The 20446-nt window shown below is 44.5% G+C and overlaps 1 protein-coding gene across 1 annotated transcript in view; it reads left to right on the top strand.

Annotated features, from left to right (window-relative positions):
* Positions 1-20446, top strand: part of LOC124788519 — a 497715-nt gene that overhangs the window by 305905 nt on the left and 171364 nt on the right. Inside the window, exon 4 of the mRNA XM_047255787.1 lies at positions 18823-19201. Coding sequence (XP_047111743.1) covers positions 18823-19201 — 379 coding nt within the window. The remainder of the gene's footprint in view (positions 1-18822; positions 19202-20446) is intronic.

Raw genomic sequence — 20446 nt, 5'->3', positions numbered from 1 at the left:
TCCCCACAGCGAGAAATCCGGGGACGTCAGATCCGGTGAACGTGTGGGCCATGGTATGGTGCTTCGACGACCAATCCACCTGTCATGAAATATACTATTCAATACCGCTTCAACCGCACGCGAGCTATGTGCCGGACATCCATCATGTTGGAAGCACATCGCCAGTATGTCATGCAGTGAAACATCTTGTAGTAACATCGGTAGAACATTACGTAGGAAATCAGCATACAGTTCACCACTTACATTGCCATTGATAAAATGGGGGCCAGTTATCCTTTCTCCCATAATTCCGCACCATACATTAACCCACCAAGGTCGCTGATGTTCCACTTGTCGCAACCATCGTGGATTTTCCATTGCACAATCGTGCATATTATGCAGGTTTACATTACCGCTGTTGGTGAATGACGCTTCGTCGCTAAATAGAACGCGTGCAAAAAATCTGTCATGGTCCCGTAATTTCTCTTGTGCCCAGTGGCAGAACTGTACACGACGTTCAAGGTCGTCACCACACAATTCATGGTGCATAGAAATATGGTACGAGTGCAATCGATGTTGATGTAGCATTCTCAACACTGACGTTTTTGAGATTCCCGATTCTCGAACAAGTTGTCTGCTACTGATGTGTGGATTAGCCGCGACAGCAGCTAAACACCTACTTGGGCATCATCATTTGTTGCAGGTCGTGGTTGACGTTTAACAAGTGGTTGAACACTTCCTGTTTCCTTAAATAACGTAACTATCCGGCGAACGGTCCGGACACTTGGATAATGTCGTCCAGGATACCGAGCAGCACACATAGCTCACGCCAGTTGGGAATCAACACGATATCGACCTTTTCCGCAATTGGTAAACGGTCCATTTTAATAGGGGTAATGTATCACGAAACAAACACTGTCCGCATTGACGGAATGTTACGTGATACCACGTGCGTATGCGTTTGTCACTATTACAGCGCCATTAATCAGAAAGCGAAAAAAGTGCTCCAACTAAAACATTCATATTTCTTTACGCACTATACGAATATGTAATAAAAAATGGTGTTCTTATTTTTTTTTAAAACGTAGTTGATATCTGTTTGACCTATGGCAGCGCCATCTAGCGGGCCAAGCATAGCGCCTTCCGGTTTCCCCCTTCAAGCTAGACAAGTGTCGTTCTCTGTAGTTTTTTAGTTTGATGCTTATTTAATGAGATATTTGTCCCGGTCTCGATCAATGGACCACCCTGTATAGGGGTAAGACTTCAATAGTGAAATCGTTATTAAGTATTGTGAGTGAATGCAAGTGTTAGATTTGGAAAGCGCACTGCATCTGTCAAGGAAAGTGCGTCCATCACGTTAGAAAGTCATATTCGAGAGTACTGTTATGGCAGACGCGTGCTAGTATCGTAACAGACCAGTATAGCGCACACAAACGTGTAACGACGATACGCAGAGTACTTAAATGGAGATCTTCATAAGACAGGAGATTTCGATCTGTCTTAGCTATACTGCCAAAATTTAACGAACAGGAACTCGAGGAACGCTATGCCAGAGTTCTGCTGCCTTTCTCGTATATGTCGCGTTGTGATCATGAGAGAGAGATTGGGGCGCGCACTGGGACACACAGGACTTGCTCGCCCACTGAGAGGACAAAAGTTATGGGATAGCGATATGCACATATACAGGCGTCGGTAGTACCACGCACGCAAGTATAAAAGGGCAGTGCATTGGTGAGGCTGTCATTTGAACTCAGATGATTCATGTAATAAAAGCTTCCGACGTGATGCTGGTCGCACGAGGGGAATTAACAAGCTTTGGAGGCAGAATGGTAACGGTAGCTAGACGCATAGGATTTCGTAAGGGAATTCAATATTACGAGGTCCACAGTTTCAAGAGTGTGCAGAGAATACCGAATTTGAGGCATTATCGCTCACCACAGATAGCGTTGTGGCCGACGTCCTTCACTTAGCGGCCGAGAGCAGCTGCGTATGCGTAGAGATGTCAGTGGTAACAGGCAAGTAGCACTGCGTAAAATAACCATAGAAATTAATAAGGAACGTACGATGAACGTATCCGTTAAGAGCGTGCTGCGAAATTTGGCGTTAATGGGCTGTGGCAGCAAACGACCGATGCGAGTACGACATTGCCTACAGCGCCTGTCCTGGGGTCGCGACCATATAGGTTGGACCGTAGACGACTGAAAACAGTGGCCTGGTCAGATGAGCCCCGATTTCAGTTTGGAAGAGCTGACGGTAGCGTTCGAGAACGACCCAGGTCTCAGGTAGCTACGGACCCATGTTGTCAACAAGGCACTGTGCAACATGGTGGTTGCTCCATAATGGTGTGGGCTGTGTTTACATGGAATGGAGTCAATCCTCTGATCCAAATGAATCGATCATTGGCTCGAAGTAGTTATGTTCGGCTACTTAGAGGAAATTTTGATGGTATATTTATGGATGACAATGCGCCATGTCACGTGGGCACAGGTCTTCGCGATTGGTTCGAAAAACATAGCGGACAGTTCGCGCGAATGATTTAGCCACCGATATCGCCCGATATGAATGGAACATTTATGGGACATAATCGAGAGTTGGTGCACAAAATCCTGCACCGGCAATACTTTTCGCAATTGAGGATGGCTACAGAGGCAGTGTGGCTCAATATTTCGACTGGTGACCTCCAGTGACTTGTTGAGTCCATGCCACGTTGAGGTGCCGCACTACGCTGGGTTCAAATGGTTCAAATGGCTCTGAGCACTATGGGACTCAACTGCTGAGGTCATTAGTCCCCTAGAACTTAGAACCAGTTAAACATAACTAACCTAAGGACATCACAAGCATCCATGCCCGAGGCAGGATTCGAACTTGCGACCGTAGCGGTCGTGACTACGCTGGGCAAAAAGAGGTCCGACACGATATTGTAGGGTATTCCACAACTTTTGTCACCTCATTGTACACCGTAACATCCAGTGCTTTGTGTTGCGGGACCGGGAGTTGAGACAGACACGGATCGATTCCGATCGGAGTATTAGCGACCGGGCACTGGTACACAGGCCAGCCTGGGTGTGGTTTATGGGCAGTTTCCCAGGCTCTTTCAGGCAATTACTGGGCTGCTCCCTTTTTTCAACTCAGAAAATATGATACACAAACAGTCAAAGTACAATTACATACGGAACACAGTGAACAAGCTTCACAGACAGATAGCGCTCAGGTTACCTCTACCGCTGCGGCATCAGGAAGAGCATCCAACCACAAAGTTAAATAATAAAATAAAGTGTACCAAATCCTGAAAAAGTGGACCTCATTATAGGTGGGGAAGAGAAGAAGAAAGCCGGCCAGTGTAGCAGACCGGTTCTAGGCGCTTCAGTCTGGAACCGCGCGACCGCTACGGTCGCAGCTTTGAATCCTGCCTCGGGCATGGATGTGTGTGATGTCCTTAGGTTAGTTAGGTTCAAGTAGTTCTAAGTTCTGGGGGACTGATGACCTCAGATGTTAAGTCACATAGTGCTCAGAGCCATTTTTTTTTTTTTTTTTTTTATTTTTGAGAAGAAGAAAAGGAAGAGGACTGTGGCACATGGACAGTACTTCATAGCGTTGCCACAAGCATTAATAGAGTACGTCGCAAAGTAGCTAATGTTGTCGCTGTGTAGTCTTCGACATCCAGTGTACTGACTTTTAAAGTATGCTGACGTAAAAACAGATGTGTCGACTAGAGAACATCCGACAGATCAGTTTCGCAGAAGATGCAAAACCGTTGAATATTCTTGAATCGGCATGCATGGGACAGCATGCGTACTTAATACGTTGCAGAGCGCCACCCATAAAAACGGGATTTTCCTAGGCTCATACCTCGGGGTCTGTTGATGGGAAGGTAGGATGATCCAGTGATTTGTATAGCTCTTGGGCTAAGGACCATTTGTATACCCAACAGGAGAATTGTCTTAGCGTCACTATTCTACAGTACAGCCTCAAAATGAATATTGCACACTCCTGCTTAGGCAAATCTACATATACATCGATACTCTGCAACCCACCTTATGGCGCATCGTGAAGAGTACTCCGCACCACTACTATTCGTTTACTTTCCTGTTCCACTCGCAAATGGAGCGAGGGGAATACGACCGTCTCTATGCTTCCGTATGAGGCCTAATTTCTCGTATCTTATATTCGTAGTCCGTACGCGCAATGTATGTTGGAGCAACGGTATCGTTCTACAGTCAGCTTCAAATTATTGTTCTCTAAATTTTCTCAGTGGTGTCCCTTGAAAAGAACATCGCATTTCCTCCATGGATTCCCATCTGAGTTCCCGAAGCATCTCCGTAACACTTGGGTGTTTTTCAAACCTACCTGTAACAAATCTATCAGCCCACTTCTGAATTGCTTCGATGCCTTCCTTTAATGCTACCTGACGCGGATTCCGAACACTCGAGCACTACTCAAGAACAGGTCGCGCTAGTGTCCTATAAGCGATCTCCTTTACAAACGGTTCAAATGGCTCTGAGCACTATGGGACTTAACATCTGAGGTCATAAGTCCTTCAGAACTTAGAACTGCTTAAACCTGACTAACCTAAGGACATCACACACATCCATGCCCGAGGCAGGATTCGAACCTGCGACCGTAGCGGTGGCGCGATTCCAGACTGTAGAGCCTAGAACCGCTCAGCCACAACGGCCGGCGATCTCCTTTACAGATGAACCACATTTTCCTATAATTCTCCCAATAAACGTAAGTCGATCATTCGCCTTTCCTAGCACAGTCGTCAAGTGCTCGTTCCACTTCATATAGCTTTGCAGCGCTCCGCCCAGATACTTAAACCGCGTGGCTCTGTCAAGCAGGACGCTCCTAATGCTTTATCCGAACATTACGGGTTTGTTTTTCCTGATCATCCGCAGATCAGTGGGTTATTTTTGCATTTTATGTCGTTGAATGTGGAAGGAAGCATTAGTTCATGGGCGGTTCATCGGAAAACCCCACAGGAAGGAGTCCTTTACCATATTTTCACCGGGGTTCCAAGATGGCTATACTCAGCAAATGGCTGAAATATTTGCTCTTAAGATCCGATCTCTAACGGCCTTGAAATTTTTTTGATATCTTTATCCACTTACAAAATACGGAAGTTCAGATCTTCCCTGCTTCTACACGTAAGATCCGGTGTGAGGAGAAAACGCCGTTTACAGAGTGACGTAGCACGGAGAAATACGCCAGCGTTATCGTCTTGGAACCCCCATGTTGTAGTACTGAAGCACATGCAAAATTTTTTTGCGCGTAACATCCGGTATGAGATACAAAATTAGTATTACGCTACTTCAGTTTCACGTCAGTAAACTATCTAACCTTTACTCACCAATACAGTAATTTTCATATGAGTTATACAGCCTGCTGCAGCAGAGAAAAGGAGGGGAAAGGCGGAAAAATGCTGCTTTTGTAGCTCGAAAAAATACGTTCATGCTTACTTAAAATACTGACTATAAAGTTGTGTACTTGCTGCTTCATTCTACGCTTCTCAGCACCTTTTAAAAATTTTCCCCAAAAATTTTGGAATGCGAACATATTCGCGCTTTTTGAGACTGAGAGAGAAGAGGACGGGGGCAATGGTAGATAATGATTACAATATAGAAGGAGGCAATGGCAGTGTGAAAGAAAGAGAGGGAGACAGTGACAGTGGAGTATAGTTGACAGCGACAGAAATTAGTGAAGGAGACAGTGCCAGGGTGGGAAGAGGAACAAAGACAAAAAGTATGTGGAAGTGGGTTGAGAGCCAGTGATAATGAGAGACAGACTGTATTACAGTCACAACATGAAATGGAGAGATAGTGAGGCTGAGAAGAGATAGCAGCAGTAGGAAGGAAGGAATGGCGTATTAGCAATAAGAGAGGACAAGAGAGGAAGAGGTAGGAGACTGTAGCAATGGGACAGAACGAAGGGGACCATGGCTGTGACGCAGGAGACAATTACGGTGAGACGCAGAGAGATAATGACAGTGAGTTTGGGGTGAGTGAGTGAGTGAGAAACGACAACTGGGAGTGCATGGGAATGAACGACTTAGAGAGATGTACTAATGGGTGTGAGTGAGTTACGGTTAGGGGAGCGTATGGTAATCTGAGATGAGACGCATGTTAAAAAAAGTGTTCATATGTTCGCATGCCAATATTTTTAAAGGTGCTGAGGAAGGTGGAATGAGACAGCTGGTATCCCACTTTTCAGCCAGAGTCTTTTAAATAAACAGGAACATATTCGTATTGTTTTGCTTGCTCCGATACGAGCATTTTTCCGTTGGTTTTTTCGCTTGATTATATTCATGAATTACTTTATTTTGGAATCGAATTCTATAAGTCACCGTACAATTCCATACAACAGCGACATATAGCTTAGAAAATGTGGCACGATGCATGCCATCTTAGCTAAGGTAAACAGCTTAATAAGCGGCAGCGCCTGTGGCAACATGCGACGTTTAATTTTCCCTTTGCAGGCCTTGAGAGTTACCTAACTGGTTAATCACATTGATTGCCTGCGGAACTTTCACAGAATTGAATTGCAATTTGGGGCTTGCTCGTTTGTGGCGGAATTCGGTTACTTTCGGCTGTAATCTCGTAACAGGGCAATGGGTGACAATCAGAATGTTTCCCCGAGCACGTACTGAAGCAACGCTCCTGCTAAGAGTTAGTAAACATTTGAAACTCTGTGACGAATAATTATGGTTCCCCATTAACGTTCACGAAATATACCATCCAACATGTCAAATTATTTCGTCATCCTGTCAATGATTACGAGCATCCACTCACGTGAATATACAGTCTGTAGCGTAAATATTATTCATTGGTTCTCCTTAACAATAAACTCCGTAGTTCAGACTATTACCTGTATGACTAGCAACATTAAACAAACATTCGAAACACTGACCCACAAAGTTTACTGTCGATTCCGTAGCGCGCAGTCATATTTTATCTCGTAGTGTAAGTATTGCTCATATTAAGCAGCGTTACATCATAATGAGTCCAACATACCATATGAAAAGACCCAAAAGTCTTCCCTCGCATACGTAGGCTTTCTTTGCGCGAGGAAGAAGTTTTTATGACACCACGAGAAAGCAAGTTTATTATCCCTGAGCTGTTTATGTCGCATGTTTCTGGTGCTGCCGTACAACCGGAAAGTAATCGTAGAGGAAATAATGAGTAAACAAACAAATAGATAAAATGAATGTACCAATATTAAGATTTACGGAGAATTAATAAGCAACTTTTTGGGGTGTCGATGAAATTTTAATTTTATGAGAAACGGTAAAGTTCTTGGAAGAGCAGTTGAACGTAATAGATAGAATCTTGAAAAAAGTTTATAATATGTATGCCACAAAAAGTAAAACATTGCCAATGGAATGGAATAGAATTAAATGAGGTTATGCGCATTGGATTAGATGAGGAATGGGTATGTAAAACTGGTACATACTTACACTTTTAAACATTGCTGTTAGTCAGCAACCGTATGCTAGTTTGAACATAGGATTATACAGTCAACACAGTTGATAGGTACATTGACCTAGGTTTCGACACTTACTACGGGTGTCTTCATCAGAATGAAATTTTGATAAATCCCATAAAATAATACATAGAAAATTAGGTATGACAAAAAACACATTACCCAGATAGTTTTCCTGACGTACAAAGGTTACTAGCGTAAAATTACACTGCTGAAAAGCAGTGGTCAGAATTTAGAGCAGCTATGCTCAAGTCAAGGGTGAAATAATACGTTATAGCCGTCGCCACGTGTGCCCCGCTGGGAACAACACTAGACTCATCGGCTCAGTGGCTTACATTGCTGTCACGAGGACAATACTAGTTGCGCCGCCTATCAGGCGCAGAACGCTGAGAGTAACATGTGCCCATTTGAAACATTATATCAGAAATATGTTGTTGTGGTCTTATGTCCTGAGACTGGTTTGATGCAGCTTTCCATGCTACTCTATCCTGTGCAAGCTTCTTCATCTCCCAGTACCTACTGCAACCTACATCCTTCTGAATCTGCTTAGTGTATTCATCTCTTGGTCTCCCTCTACGATTTTTACCCTCCACGCTGCCCTCCAATGCTAAATTTGTGATCCCTTGATGCCTCAGAACATGTCCTACCAACCGATCCCTTCTTCTAGTCAAGTTGTGCCACAAACTTCTCTTCTCCCCAATCCTATTCAATACCTCTTCATTAGTTACGTGATCTACCCACCTTATCTTCAACATTCTTCTGTAGCACCACATTTCGAAAGCTTCTATTCTCATCTTGTCCAAACTGGTTATCGTCCATGTTTCACTTCCATATATGGCTACACTCCACACAAATACTTTCAGAAACGACTTCCTGACACTTAAATCTATACTCGATGTTAACAAATTTCTCTTCTTCAGAAACGATTTCCTTGCCATTGCCAGTCTACATTTTATATCCTCTCTACTTCGACCATCATCAGTTATTTTACTCCCTAAATAGCAAAACTCCTTTACTACTTTAAGTGTCTCATTTCCTAATCTAATCCTCTCAGCATCACCCGATTTAATTTGACTACATTCCATTATCCTCGTTTTGCTTTTGTTGATGTTCATCTTATATCCTCCTTTCAAGACACTGTCCATTCCGTTCAACTGCTCTTCCAAGTCCTTTGCTGTCTCTGACAGAATTACAATGTCATCGGCAAACATCAAAGTTTTTACTTCTTCTCCATGAATTATAATACCTACTCCGAATTTTTCTTTTGTTTCCTTTACTGCTTGCTCAATATACAGATTGAATAACCCAACCACTGCTTCCCTTTCATGCCCTCGACTCTTATAACTGCCATCTGGTTTCTGTACAAATTGTAAATAGCCTTTCGCTCCCTGTATTTTACCCCTGCCACCTTCAGAATTTGAAAGAGAGTATTCCAGTTAACGTTGTCAAAAGCTTTCTCTAAGTCTACAAATGCTAGAAACGTAGGTTTGCCTTTTCTTAATCTTTCTTCTAAGATAAGTCGTAAGGTTAGTATTGCCTCACGTGTTCCAACATTTCTACGGAATCCAAACTGATCCTCCCCGAGGTCCGCTTCTACCAGTTTTTCCATTCGTCTGTAAAGAATTCGCGTTAGTATTTTGCAGCTGTGACTCATTAAACTGATAGTTCTGTAATTTTCACATCTGTCAACACCTGCTTTCTTTGGGATTGGAATTATTATATTCTTCTTGAAGTCTGTGGGTATTTCGCCTGTCTCATACATCTTGCTCACCAGATGGTAGAGTTTTGTCATGACTGGCTCTCCCAAGGCCATCAGTAGTTCTAATGGAATGTTGTCTACTCCCAGGGCCTTGTTTCGACTCAGGTCTTTCAGTGCTCTGTCAAACTCTTCACGCAGTATCTTATCTCCCATTTCATCTTCATCTACATCCTCTTCCATTTCCATAATATTGTCCTCAAGTACATCGCCCTTGTATAAACCCTCTAAATACTTCTTCCACCTTTCTGCCTTCCTTTCTTTGCTTAGAACTGGGTTGCCATCTGAGCTCTTGATATTCATACAAGTGGTTCTCTTCTCTCCAAAGGCCTCTTTAATTTTCCTGTAGGCAGTATCTATCTTACCCTAGTGAGACAAGCCTCTACATCCTTACATTTGTACTCTAGCCATCCCTGCTTAGCCATTTAGCACTTCCTGTTAATCTCATTTTTGAGGCGTTTGTATTCCTTTTTGCCTGCTTCATTTACTGCATTTTTTTATTTTCTCCTTTCATCAATTAAATTCAATATTTCTTCTGTTACTCAAGGATTTCTATTAGCCCTCGTCTTTTTACCTACTTGATCGTCTGCTGCCTTCACTACTTCATCCCTCAGAGCTACCCATTCTTCTTCTACTGTATTTCTTTCCCCCATTCCTGTCAATTGTTCCCTTATGCTCTCCCTGAAACTCTCTACAACCTCTGGTTCTTTCAGTTTTTCCAAGTCCCATCTCCTTAAATTCCCGCCTTTTTGCAGTTTCTTCAGTTTCAATCTGCAGTTCATAACCAATAGATAGTGGTCAGAATCCACATCTGCCCCTGGAAATGTCTTTCAATTTAAAACCTGGTTCCTAAATCTCTGTCTTACCATTATGTAATCTATCTGATACCTTTTAGTATCTCCAGGATTCTTCCAGGTATACAACCTTCTTTCATGATTCTTGAACCAAGTGTTAGCTATGGTTAAGTTATGCTCTGTGCAAAATTCTACAAGGCGGCTTCGTCTTTCATTTCTTCCCCCCAATCCATATTCACCTACTATGTTTCCTTCTCTCCCTTTTCCTACTGACGAATTCCAGTCACCCATGACTATTAAATTTTCGTCTCCCTTCACTACCTGAATAATTTCTTTTATCTCGTCATACATTTCATCAATTTCTTCATCATCTGCAGAGCTAGTTGGCATATAAACTTGTACTACTGTAGTAGGCATGGGCTTTGTGTCTATCTTGGCCACAATAATGCGTTCACTATGCTGTTTGTAGTAGCTAACCCGCACTCCTATTTTTTATTCATTATTAAACCTACTCCTGCATTACCCTTATTTGATTTTGTATTTATAACCCTGTAATCACCTGACCAAAAGTCTTGTTCCTCCTGCCACGCCCGGAGATCCGAATGGGGGACTAATTTACCTCCGGAATATTTTACCCAAGAGGACGCCATCATCATTTAATCATACAGTAAAGCTGCATGTCCTCGGGAAAAATTACGGCTGTAGTTTCCCCTTGCTTTCAGCCGTTCGCAGTACCAGCACAGCAAGGCCGTTTTGGTTAATGTTACAAGGCCAGATCAGTCAATCATCCAGACTGTTGCACCTGCAACTACTGAAAAGGCTGCTGCCCCTCTTCAGGAACCACATGTTTGTCTGGCCTCTCAACAGACATCCCTCCGTTGTGGTCGCACCTACGGTACGGCCATCTGTATCGCTGAGGCACGCAAGCCTCCCCACCAACGGCAAGGTCCATGGTTCATGGGGGGGGGGGGGGGGGGTATCAGAAATAACTGAAAAAAAACTGAAAAAAATAACTGAAAAAAATGATAGTTAATTTCAAAACAAAATATAAACAAAGAGAGCTTAACATCTTTTTCAAAACACACAGTAGTCAAGCAGGTTAAGTGTAACACAGCCATCTGTTAGGCTTTACAGAAGTTACTATTATGTAAAGGACAGAACGATACAGCAATATTTTTACAAACAGCTGTAGAATCCAGAAAAAAATTGCATGGAAGTAACATTAGTAGCACATATTCTGAGATTCGAAGAAAATAATGTTTCGAAACCAGAAGCAGGGAGAATATAATAAAAAATGTAGAGTAGTACACGGGGTATAAATTTTAAGTTGACAAACCAGAATAACTCGAAAAATTAGGCGGCCACCCCAGCCCCCTGGGGTTGGGGTGGGAGGCAACTTTAAAATTTCAAATGGGAACCCCCATTTTCCATTGCAGAATCAGATTCTAATTTTAGCAGCAGCAGATGTCCCCCTCGAAAATAATCTGCTTTGGATTCTACACATTTTTTCGTGTGAAGCTTATTTTTAGAGTTATTCTGGTTTGTCAACTTAAAATTTACACCCTGTGTACCTTTCGTTATGTGGGCAGGAAAACAACTCACGATTGTGTACGTAGAGAGGATATAAAATGTGGACTGGCAAATGTGAGAAAAGTGTTTTTAGAAAAAGAAATTTGTTTACACCGAATATAAACTTCAATATTAGAAACTACTAAACAATGTGACAAACACTTCTAGGATTCATTTCAAGAACTGAACCAACATTTCACTTTCACTGTGGCTACAATCATTTTGAGCGTTGTAGTATCAACACTGAAGTGACAAGAGACACAGGATACCTTCTGATATCATGCCGGACTTACTTTCGCCCGGCGTATTGCAGCAACTCACAAGGCCGCTGGAACTCTCCTGCAGAAATATTGTCTTGTCTCTACAGTCGTCCATAATTGCGAAAGTGTTGTCTGTGCACGAACTGACCTCTCGTTTATATGCCATAAATATTCGAGGGGAGTAATGTCGGGTGATCTGGGTGGCCAAATCATTCGGTCTAATTGTCCAAAATCTTCTACAAATTAATCGTGGCAGTTGTTGCCCGGTGACATGGGGCATTATGGTTCGGGAACATAAGTCCACGAATGGCTGAAAATGGTCTCCAGGTAGCCGACCATAACCATTTCCAGTCAATGATCGGTTCATTTGGACCAGAGGACCCAGTCCGTTCCATGCAAACACAGCCCACACCATTATGGAGCCACCACCATCATTCACAGTGCCTTGTTTACAACTTGGGTCCATAGCTTCCTGAGATCTGAGCCATTCTGGGACGCTACTGTCGACTCTTACAAACTGATATAAGGATTCATCTGACCAGGCCACGGTCTTCCAGTCGTCTTTGGTGCAACCGATATCTTTTGGTTCAAAAAATCAACTTTTTTAAATTGCATTGTTCTATCCATTAAAGTGTTTAGAATCCACCCCTGAAACGGTTTTTCCAAATACGGTAAGGAAATGTTTGGTATTCGCGGTTGAGCAAAAAATTGCACCTGCATGAAATCGGCCTTTTTCACACACCAGGTTTTTCTTTCGGAGGACGAGTTATTGTACCGGTGCTTGGGAGGGAACACACAAAATTCAAATGAAAGTTTGAACGCGTGTGTTTGGAAGTTAGCACCCAAGCATTTGCATTCTGATACGAAGACTGTGGAGATTGTGCCTTTCCTGGCAGTGAGCAGCTTTAACGAAGGGTATTCAGCACGGGCAGCCACCGGATTCAAGCGGCCTAAAACCGCTTGCCACCGGCCGTAGGAGCGGCTCCGGAGTAGCGCAGGATGGCCCAGATCGAGCAGAACGCCCTCTATGAGGAAGAGGAAGAACTAGTTAATGGACCCGGAATAGCAAATGGAACGTAATTTGCATAATATTGCATTTATATGTAGTCAAAACTTCAAACGCGTTTTTCTCGAAATGACTTTTTTTTTTATCGCGTGGTGTGGTAACTTCGAATCTACTGAACCGATGGGCATGATTCTTTGTTCCCGACGAAGCTAACTAAATTGTCTAGGAGTTGTACCACTTTTATTTCGATCCATCAACTATAAATATTTTTACTTGACCGACTAAGTCGAAAAATGGATGAAAAGACCCCTACTTTTTTCAAGTGGCCGAGATTTTGTTTGTTATGGTCCAAATAACTTAAGCGAGGTACAACTCCTAAAGAATCTTACAGACTTCGCTAACGTCAACTCAGTTTCGATTTAAAATTGTTCAAATGCCTCTGAGCACTTTGGGACTTAACAGCTGAGGTCAGCAGTCCCCTAGAACTTAGAACGACTTAAACGTAACTAACCTAAGGACATCACAAACATCCATACCCGAAGCAGGATTCGAACCTGCGGCCGTAGCGGTTTCGATTTCAGACGAGCCGGCTGACCTGTGACATACCGTGCGTGGAGGTCTACATCGAAATTTTGTTTAGTTCAGACGGCACTTCCACCTTTGCTCTTCGACATAAAAGTTCCTCCCCTTAACGCTAAATTTCGCCGTACTGTCTTAACGGATACGTTAGTCGTACATTCCACATAGATTTTTACGGTTATTTCACGCAGTGTTGCTTGGCTGTAAGTACTGACAACTCTACGCAAACACCGCCTCCATCGATCGTTAAGTGAAGGCCGTGGCCCAGAGCTTTGCTCATGGTGAGAGGTAAGACTTCAAATTTGGTATTCTCGGCACACTTTTGACACTGTGGCTCTTGGAATAATGAATTCCCTGACGATTTGCGGAATGGAACGTCCCATGCGTCTAGCTCCAAGTCTGTTAGTTCCTGTCGTGCGTCCATCATCACATCGGAAACCACACAAATCACGTGAGTGCAAATGACAGCTCCACCATTATACCGCCCTGTAAATCGTACGCACGCGCCATCTGTATACGTGCATCTCGCTATCCCACGACTTCTGTCACACATGAGTGTATTAAGATCAAAGATCTAATTAACTAGTGCTATTAGCAAATGTCAGGGGTTTTTCGATACCACGTTGCAACTGCTGAACGGAGCGACACCTCGTACATACCTAGGTATTTTTCTAGAAATGAAAACATCTTACGTCTTTACTAATGTATCAGATGCTTCCTGTGTGAAACATCTCATCTTCCACTACTTCTTGGTAGGTTGGTAGCTCTGTAGTGACTAGAGGTACCCTTGTTGTACTGGAGAACGCAGGAATTGTGCGTTTCATTTCTGTGTGCTGGAGCTAGGCTTGGACTAGTCCTCGCGGGCGCAGTACGGTATATTTATGTGTCAGGTCTGGTGCCCTTTTATTGAAAGACCCAAGCGGAGCCCTTATGTACGACAGGTAATCTTCGACCAGCCCTTGCTAGAACAGTAGAGTATGAGCCCTTAGTATTAGTGCAGTTCGTGGTCGTGTGGTAGCGTTCTCGTTTCCCACGCCCGGGTTCCCGGGCTCGATTCCCGGCAGGGTCAGGGATTTTCTCTGCCTCGTGATGACAGGGCGTTGTGTGATGTCTTTAGGTTAGTTAGGTTTAAGTAGTTTTAAGTTCTAGGGGACTGATGACCATAGATGTTAAGTCCCATAGTGCTCAGAGCCATCTGAACCATTTTTTTGTTGTTGCTGATATTCAACCATTTGCTGTTTGTGGTCCTTCCTGCGCTCTACATATAGTAATGCAGTTATGGCATGATTTAATAGTGACTCTGAGTTTCGCTGCTGATCATTGCCCCGTTCTAAGACTGGGAGAGAGTGACAGTGGAGCATAGTTGGACTAGTAACGTGGGATATACAGGGGCTGCTTTTGGGACTCTGCTGTATGACAAAACAGTAAATGCCGCCACAGTGTTTTTCGGCTAGTTTCAGGTGTATTAGATGTACGATCTGTGATTACGTTTAGGAGACACTGTTGTGGTGCTGAAGTGCAGGTAAGTTGGAGACTGGCCAGTTATAGTTCGGTGGGTATCGAGTCTTCATTGATTGTGGAGATACACAGATCAGTAATGGTGAGCTGAAATTGTGATTCTGTAAGAGAAGACGTGGCGTAATGGTAGTAGTAGCCATTTTATTCATCTGTTTATTATTTTTGACCGCATATTGGACATGTTGTGGTATTACAATTTAAGAATAATAAAAATAATGTAATTGTTATATTCAGGCATTTGCATGCTTAAAAGTCTCGTTCGAAAAGGATGAGATGGATGATCGGCCATTGCCTTACAGTAGAAACCGTCTACGCATTTTCCTGTAGTAACCTGCGGAAAACATGTAAAACTCAAACTAGGATGGCCAGACGATGATTGGAGCCTCCACCCCCAGAACAGAAGGCCAGACTTTAAAGTAGTGCTACCTCATTCGGTTTATCCCTAGTCTACAATTATGTTTACTAGAAAGTTATTTAGTAACGTGAAAGGGGGCTAGTGCTACATTGTTCATTCGTTGAACCACCTCCCTCTCCCCCCCCCCCCCCTCCCAAAATGTAACTGCAGACGCTGCACCGCCTGTACGCAGATTGTTTCATGATGTTTTACTACAGACATCAGCTGACTTCAGAATATGGTCCTGATGTCGGTTTGCATTTTGTGTACCACAACTTCCCACGTATTAGACCGAAAAAAATGAATCATTATCCTTGTCTAATGAGCAACATGTTGAGTGTAGAAAGAGTGTAAGGATTTGTTATACGAGGGACGTTCAATAAGTAATGGAACACATTTTCTCACGCCGTTTCCTTTAAAAATGCGGAATTTGTTGTAGGCCATCGTGGAATATTTCCGTTTCAGCCGCTATAGTCTCATGAAGTTCCGATAGGTGTCGTCGCTGTATGTCACTTTCAAAATACCGTCTGTAACGGACGTATGTTCCAAGCAGACAGATTTCAATGAGTTTCTTTTGGCGGGAAATGAGAGTGTCGCAGATATTCATAGGCACTTGCAGAATATCTACCGAGATCTGGTAGGGAACAAAAGGTGGGCGAGTTGCTGGGAGAGCCGTTTGTCAACATCGCAGCAATCTCTTACGCACAGTGTGCAGGCCAACAGCATACAGCTGTGACTCCCTCAATATTGGAACGAGCGGACACTGTCATTCGAGAGGATCCACGTATCACAAAGAAACAACTGGCTGCGCAACTGTTCGTCTCTGTTCGTAATGGTGAAACCTTCGTCCACTAGTTGGGGTACTCAACGGTGCACGCCCGTTTCATTACTCGCCACCTAACAGAAGACCGTAAAGAGTAATGAAGGACCATCTATGCGGAAGTGCTTGCGCGGTACGAGGCTGATCGTGACAATTTCCTGTCGAAAATCGTCACAGGCGATGAAACATGCGTTCATCATTCCGAACCGGAACCGGGACGGCAATCCTCAGAGTAGGGCCGCACTACCTGTTCTATGAAGAAAACTTCAAAGCCGTACCCTCAGCCGGTGAAGTCATGGTGACGGTCTTCTGGGACCCTGAAGGGTTTATTTTGTTTGATGTCCTCCCTCATAGTCCAACGATAAACTCGAAAATGTATTGTGATACCCTCTCCCTTTCCATGACAACTGAAGGACTCAGAAAAATCTATGCACCCGTGAAGAGCTCACAAAACTTGACTGGACAGTTTTTCCTCATCCGCCGAACAGCCCTGATCGCGCATTCACCGACTTGCATCTGTCTGGCCCAATGATGGATGCCCTTCGCAGGAAGCAGTGCGTGGATGATGCGGAGATCGACCACGTCGACCAGTGGTGCCTTGCGGGCAATAAGGCCTCGCCAGTAAGGTGAGGTAAGGGCGTTGCATTGAACAGAGATTATGTCAAAGAAAAAAAAAAAAAAGGTTCTGTAATCACAAGATCGGGGACTAATAATGTACACACATGAAAAAAAGTTTTCCATCACTTCGGTTCCCAGAACTCCTGAAGTATCACAGACACAGTCCCTTTGACAGTTCAGAGGTGCCTATAAACCCGCCCAAAGATGTAAACAACCTTGCATGAGCAGCGCATATTAGACGGAGCGCGTCCGACAGTCGATCAGTTCCAGTCAATCCACCAGGAAGGAGGTAAATGGCTCGTGTTGTCTGTAGTTCAACCATGCCTAGACGGTCAATACCGCGGTTCGATCGCGCCCGCATTGTTACTTTGTGATAGGAAGAGCTCTCAACAAGGGAAGTGTCCAGGCGTCTCGAAATGAACCAAATCGATGTTGTTCGGACATGGAGGAGATACATAGGAACTGCCGATGACATGCCTCGGTCAGGCCTCCCAAGGGCTACTACTGCAGTGGATGACCGCTACCTACGGATTATGGCTCGGAGGAACCATGACACCAACGCCACCATGTTGACTAATGCTTTTCGTGCAGCCACAGAACGTCGTGTTACGGCTCAAACTGTGCGCAATAGGCTGCATGATGCGCAACATCACTTCCGACGTCCATGGCGAGGTACATATTTGCAACCAAGACGCCATGCAGCGCGGTAAAGATGGGCCCAACAGCATGCCGAATGGACCGCTCAGGATTGGCATCACGTTCTATTCACCGATGAATGTCGCATATGCTTTCAAGCAGACTATCGTCGGAGATTTGTTTGGAGGCAACCCGGTCAGACTGAACGCCTTAGACACACTGTCCAACGAGTGCAGCTGTTCTGTAGTTGCGTTATGTGGGGCCGACGTACGCCGCTGGTGGTCATGGAAGACGCTGTAACAGCTGCACGATGCGAGAATGCCATCCTCTGACCGATGGTGCAAACATATCGGCATCATATTGGCGAGGTATTCGTCTTCATGGACGACAATTGGCGCCCCCATCGTGCACATCTTGTGAATGGCTTCCTTCAGGATAACGACATCGCTCGACTAGAGTGGCCAACATATTCTCCAGACATGAACCATATAGAACATGCCTGGGATAGATTGAAAAGCGCTGTTTATGGACGACGTGACCCATCAGCCACTCTGAGGGATCTACACCGAATGGCCGTTGAGGAGTGGGACAATCTAGACGATCAGTGCCTTGATGAACTTGTGGATAGTATGCCACGACGAATACAGTCATGCAGCAATGCAAGAGGACGCGCTACTGGGTGTTAGAGGTACCTGTGTTTACAGCAATCTGAACCATTACCTCTGAAGCTCTCGCTGTATGATGATACCGCATGCAGTGTGTCGTTTTCATGACCAATAAAAAGGGCGGAAATGATGTTTATGGTGATCTCTAATCGAATTTTCTGTACGGGTTCCGGAACTCTCGGAACCGAGGTGATGCAAAACTGTTGTTGTTGTGTGTATATTGGAACCCTAAATAAAACGAACCGCTTTCAGATAAAAAATGTATTGCATTACTTATTGAACGCCCGTCGTAAACTGTGTAGTTTGTGGCTAAATTTCTCAGACTGGAAAAGAAAGAAAATACAATAAAAAAGGAAGGAGAAGACTGCGGGGAAGTGTTATGTGAAATGATAGACGTTTCATCATTAATTGTTACGTTTCTTGCCAAGCAGTTTTTTACCACCCGGTTTTGGCAGATTCTTGGTGATGGAGTACATCAAGATGCAGAATTTGGGTGTCAGGGCTGAGTGGTACATCAGTATTTTGGGCTGTTAGCCCCTGGTGATGTGGGGAAGCTGTGTCTATGACGTGTGTTTCAACTGACCGTCGATCGAGTCTCGGTTGACTGCGTCGAGGAGTCGGCAGGTGATCTGGTGCCCAGTCTGGGGCCAGTCAGAGCAGAGTGGTGCACCAGTTTGTCAGCTTTGTGTCCCTTGTCGAGGTGTCGGTGTGTGGGAAAGCGACTAGTGTGGCGGGCGGCGCGTGTGTTGCAGCTGATCTTCGACCAGTTCTCGGTGGGCCGGTTCGAGGAGTCGGCGCTGGACGGCTGCCCGGACGGCAGCATGCAGCTGTCGGAGCTGGGCCGGCCGTTCACGGGCGGGTCGTGGTGCGGCGGCGCGCAGGGCCACGCCGTCTACTACAGCGAGACGTCGACGGTGACGGTGTCGCTGCGCCTGCTCGCCATGCAGCCCAGCCACCCGTTCGCCTTCCGGCTGCGCTTCAAGTTCGTGTCGCGCCAGGACGCCGTGGTGCGCTTCGGCAGCGTGGCGGCGCCGCTGGAGCGCGGCGAGGCCGTGCCCGGCACCTACTGCTCCAGGAACTTCTACGAGTGCTACCGCAAGACCTGCCGCCTCCAGTCACCCAACTACCCGGGTGAGTGCCACACCACTTTGCTCATTAACAACTGGGATTCTGGGACACTTACCACGTGCCGATGCAAAACGTTGTTACTTCGTGGTCGGATAAAAAAGGACTACCGTACGTATCTATCAGATCTTGATCCGTGCCAATCCTCTACCATACAAATAATGTGAGATCCCCTGCTATACCCGCAGGTCAGGATGCAGCGTTACTTTCGCGTTCTCGTCAATACGCTACCAGAACGTTTAAGTTCTACCACAGTAAAGACGGAAGATCCGCGATTCGGAATGTCAGAACTGTGGAGTAAGTTGCGGCAGGAACACCACCATAAAATCACGCAGCACTAACACTCCAAACCATCGACTCTCGGAGAGAGATTTTAACAGTGTTCAACCCAATGGTAAAGTATCGAACTATTTTTCTCCGAATGATACAGTCTGGGAGAAAAGCAGTGAGAATAATTACTTTTGGAAACCTTTTATCAGACAAAGCCTGTTATAACAATAAACTGTTTCGCTTAATAAAACTGCCGCCAGCCCAAATCTGGCACAGTGTCTACACAAAAAGATGAAGTCAATTTTCGACACTGAATAAATAACTACTTTCACTTACTACGGTCACCTGACAGTAAGTACTATTAATCCCACTTTCTGTTGAAAGGTGGCTACACTCAGACACAGCGCCAGAGATTGCGCCAAAGAGTATTTTTCCGCCGCGTCCACTGGGCAGTAGTAGTTCAGAGGTTGCCGTGGGCAGTGCTTGTGGAGAGGATGTCGATAGCTAAAAAAAAAAAAAAAAAAAAAAAAAAAAAAAAAAAAAAAAAAAAAAAAACTGTAATTGCACACAGAAAGTCTACTACATGAACACAAGCCAGATGCTTTGTTGACTGAACCTGTGACCAAGAGGCATTGTTACGAAATTTGAAATAAATAAAAAAATTCTTTGTTACCTTCATATATATTGACGAAAAATACGCTGTGATCATTGCAACATCCCCAATCGAACAGCATCTGCTGTCTCACCCAACAGAACAACTGCACACGACATGGCCTCAACTAGTACAGCTATCGACATCCTCTCCACAAGCACTGCCCACGGCAACGTCTGAACTACTACTGCCCAGCGGAGGCGGCGGAAAAATACTCTTTGGAGCAATCTCTGGCGCTGTGACTCAGTGTAGCCACCTTTCACTGTTACTTATGGAATTTATCACTATACTTCAGTAATTATTTAAAGAAGACACACATATGTTTCAAC

This window comes from Schistocerca piceifrons, chromosome 3 (assembly GCF_021461385.2).
Source record: "Schistocerca piceifrons isolate TAMUIC-IGC-003096 chromosome 3, iqSchPice1.1, whole genome shotgun sequence".
Lineage (NCBI taxonomy): Eukaryota > Metazoa > Arthropoda > Insecta > Orthoptera > Acrididae > Schistocerca > Schistocerca piceifrons.
Note: the sequence above shows the minus strand (reverse complement) of the source record. Positions and strands in the feature narration are given on the sequence as shown.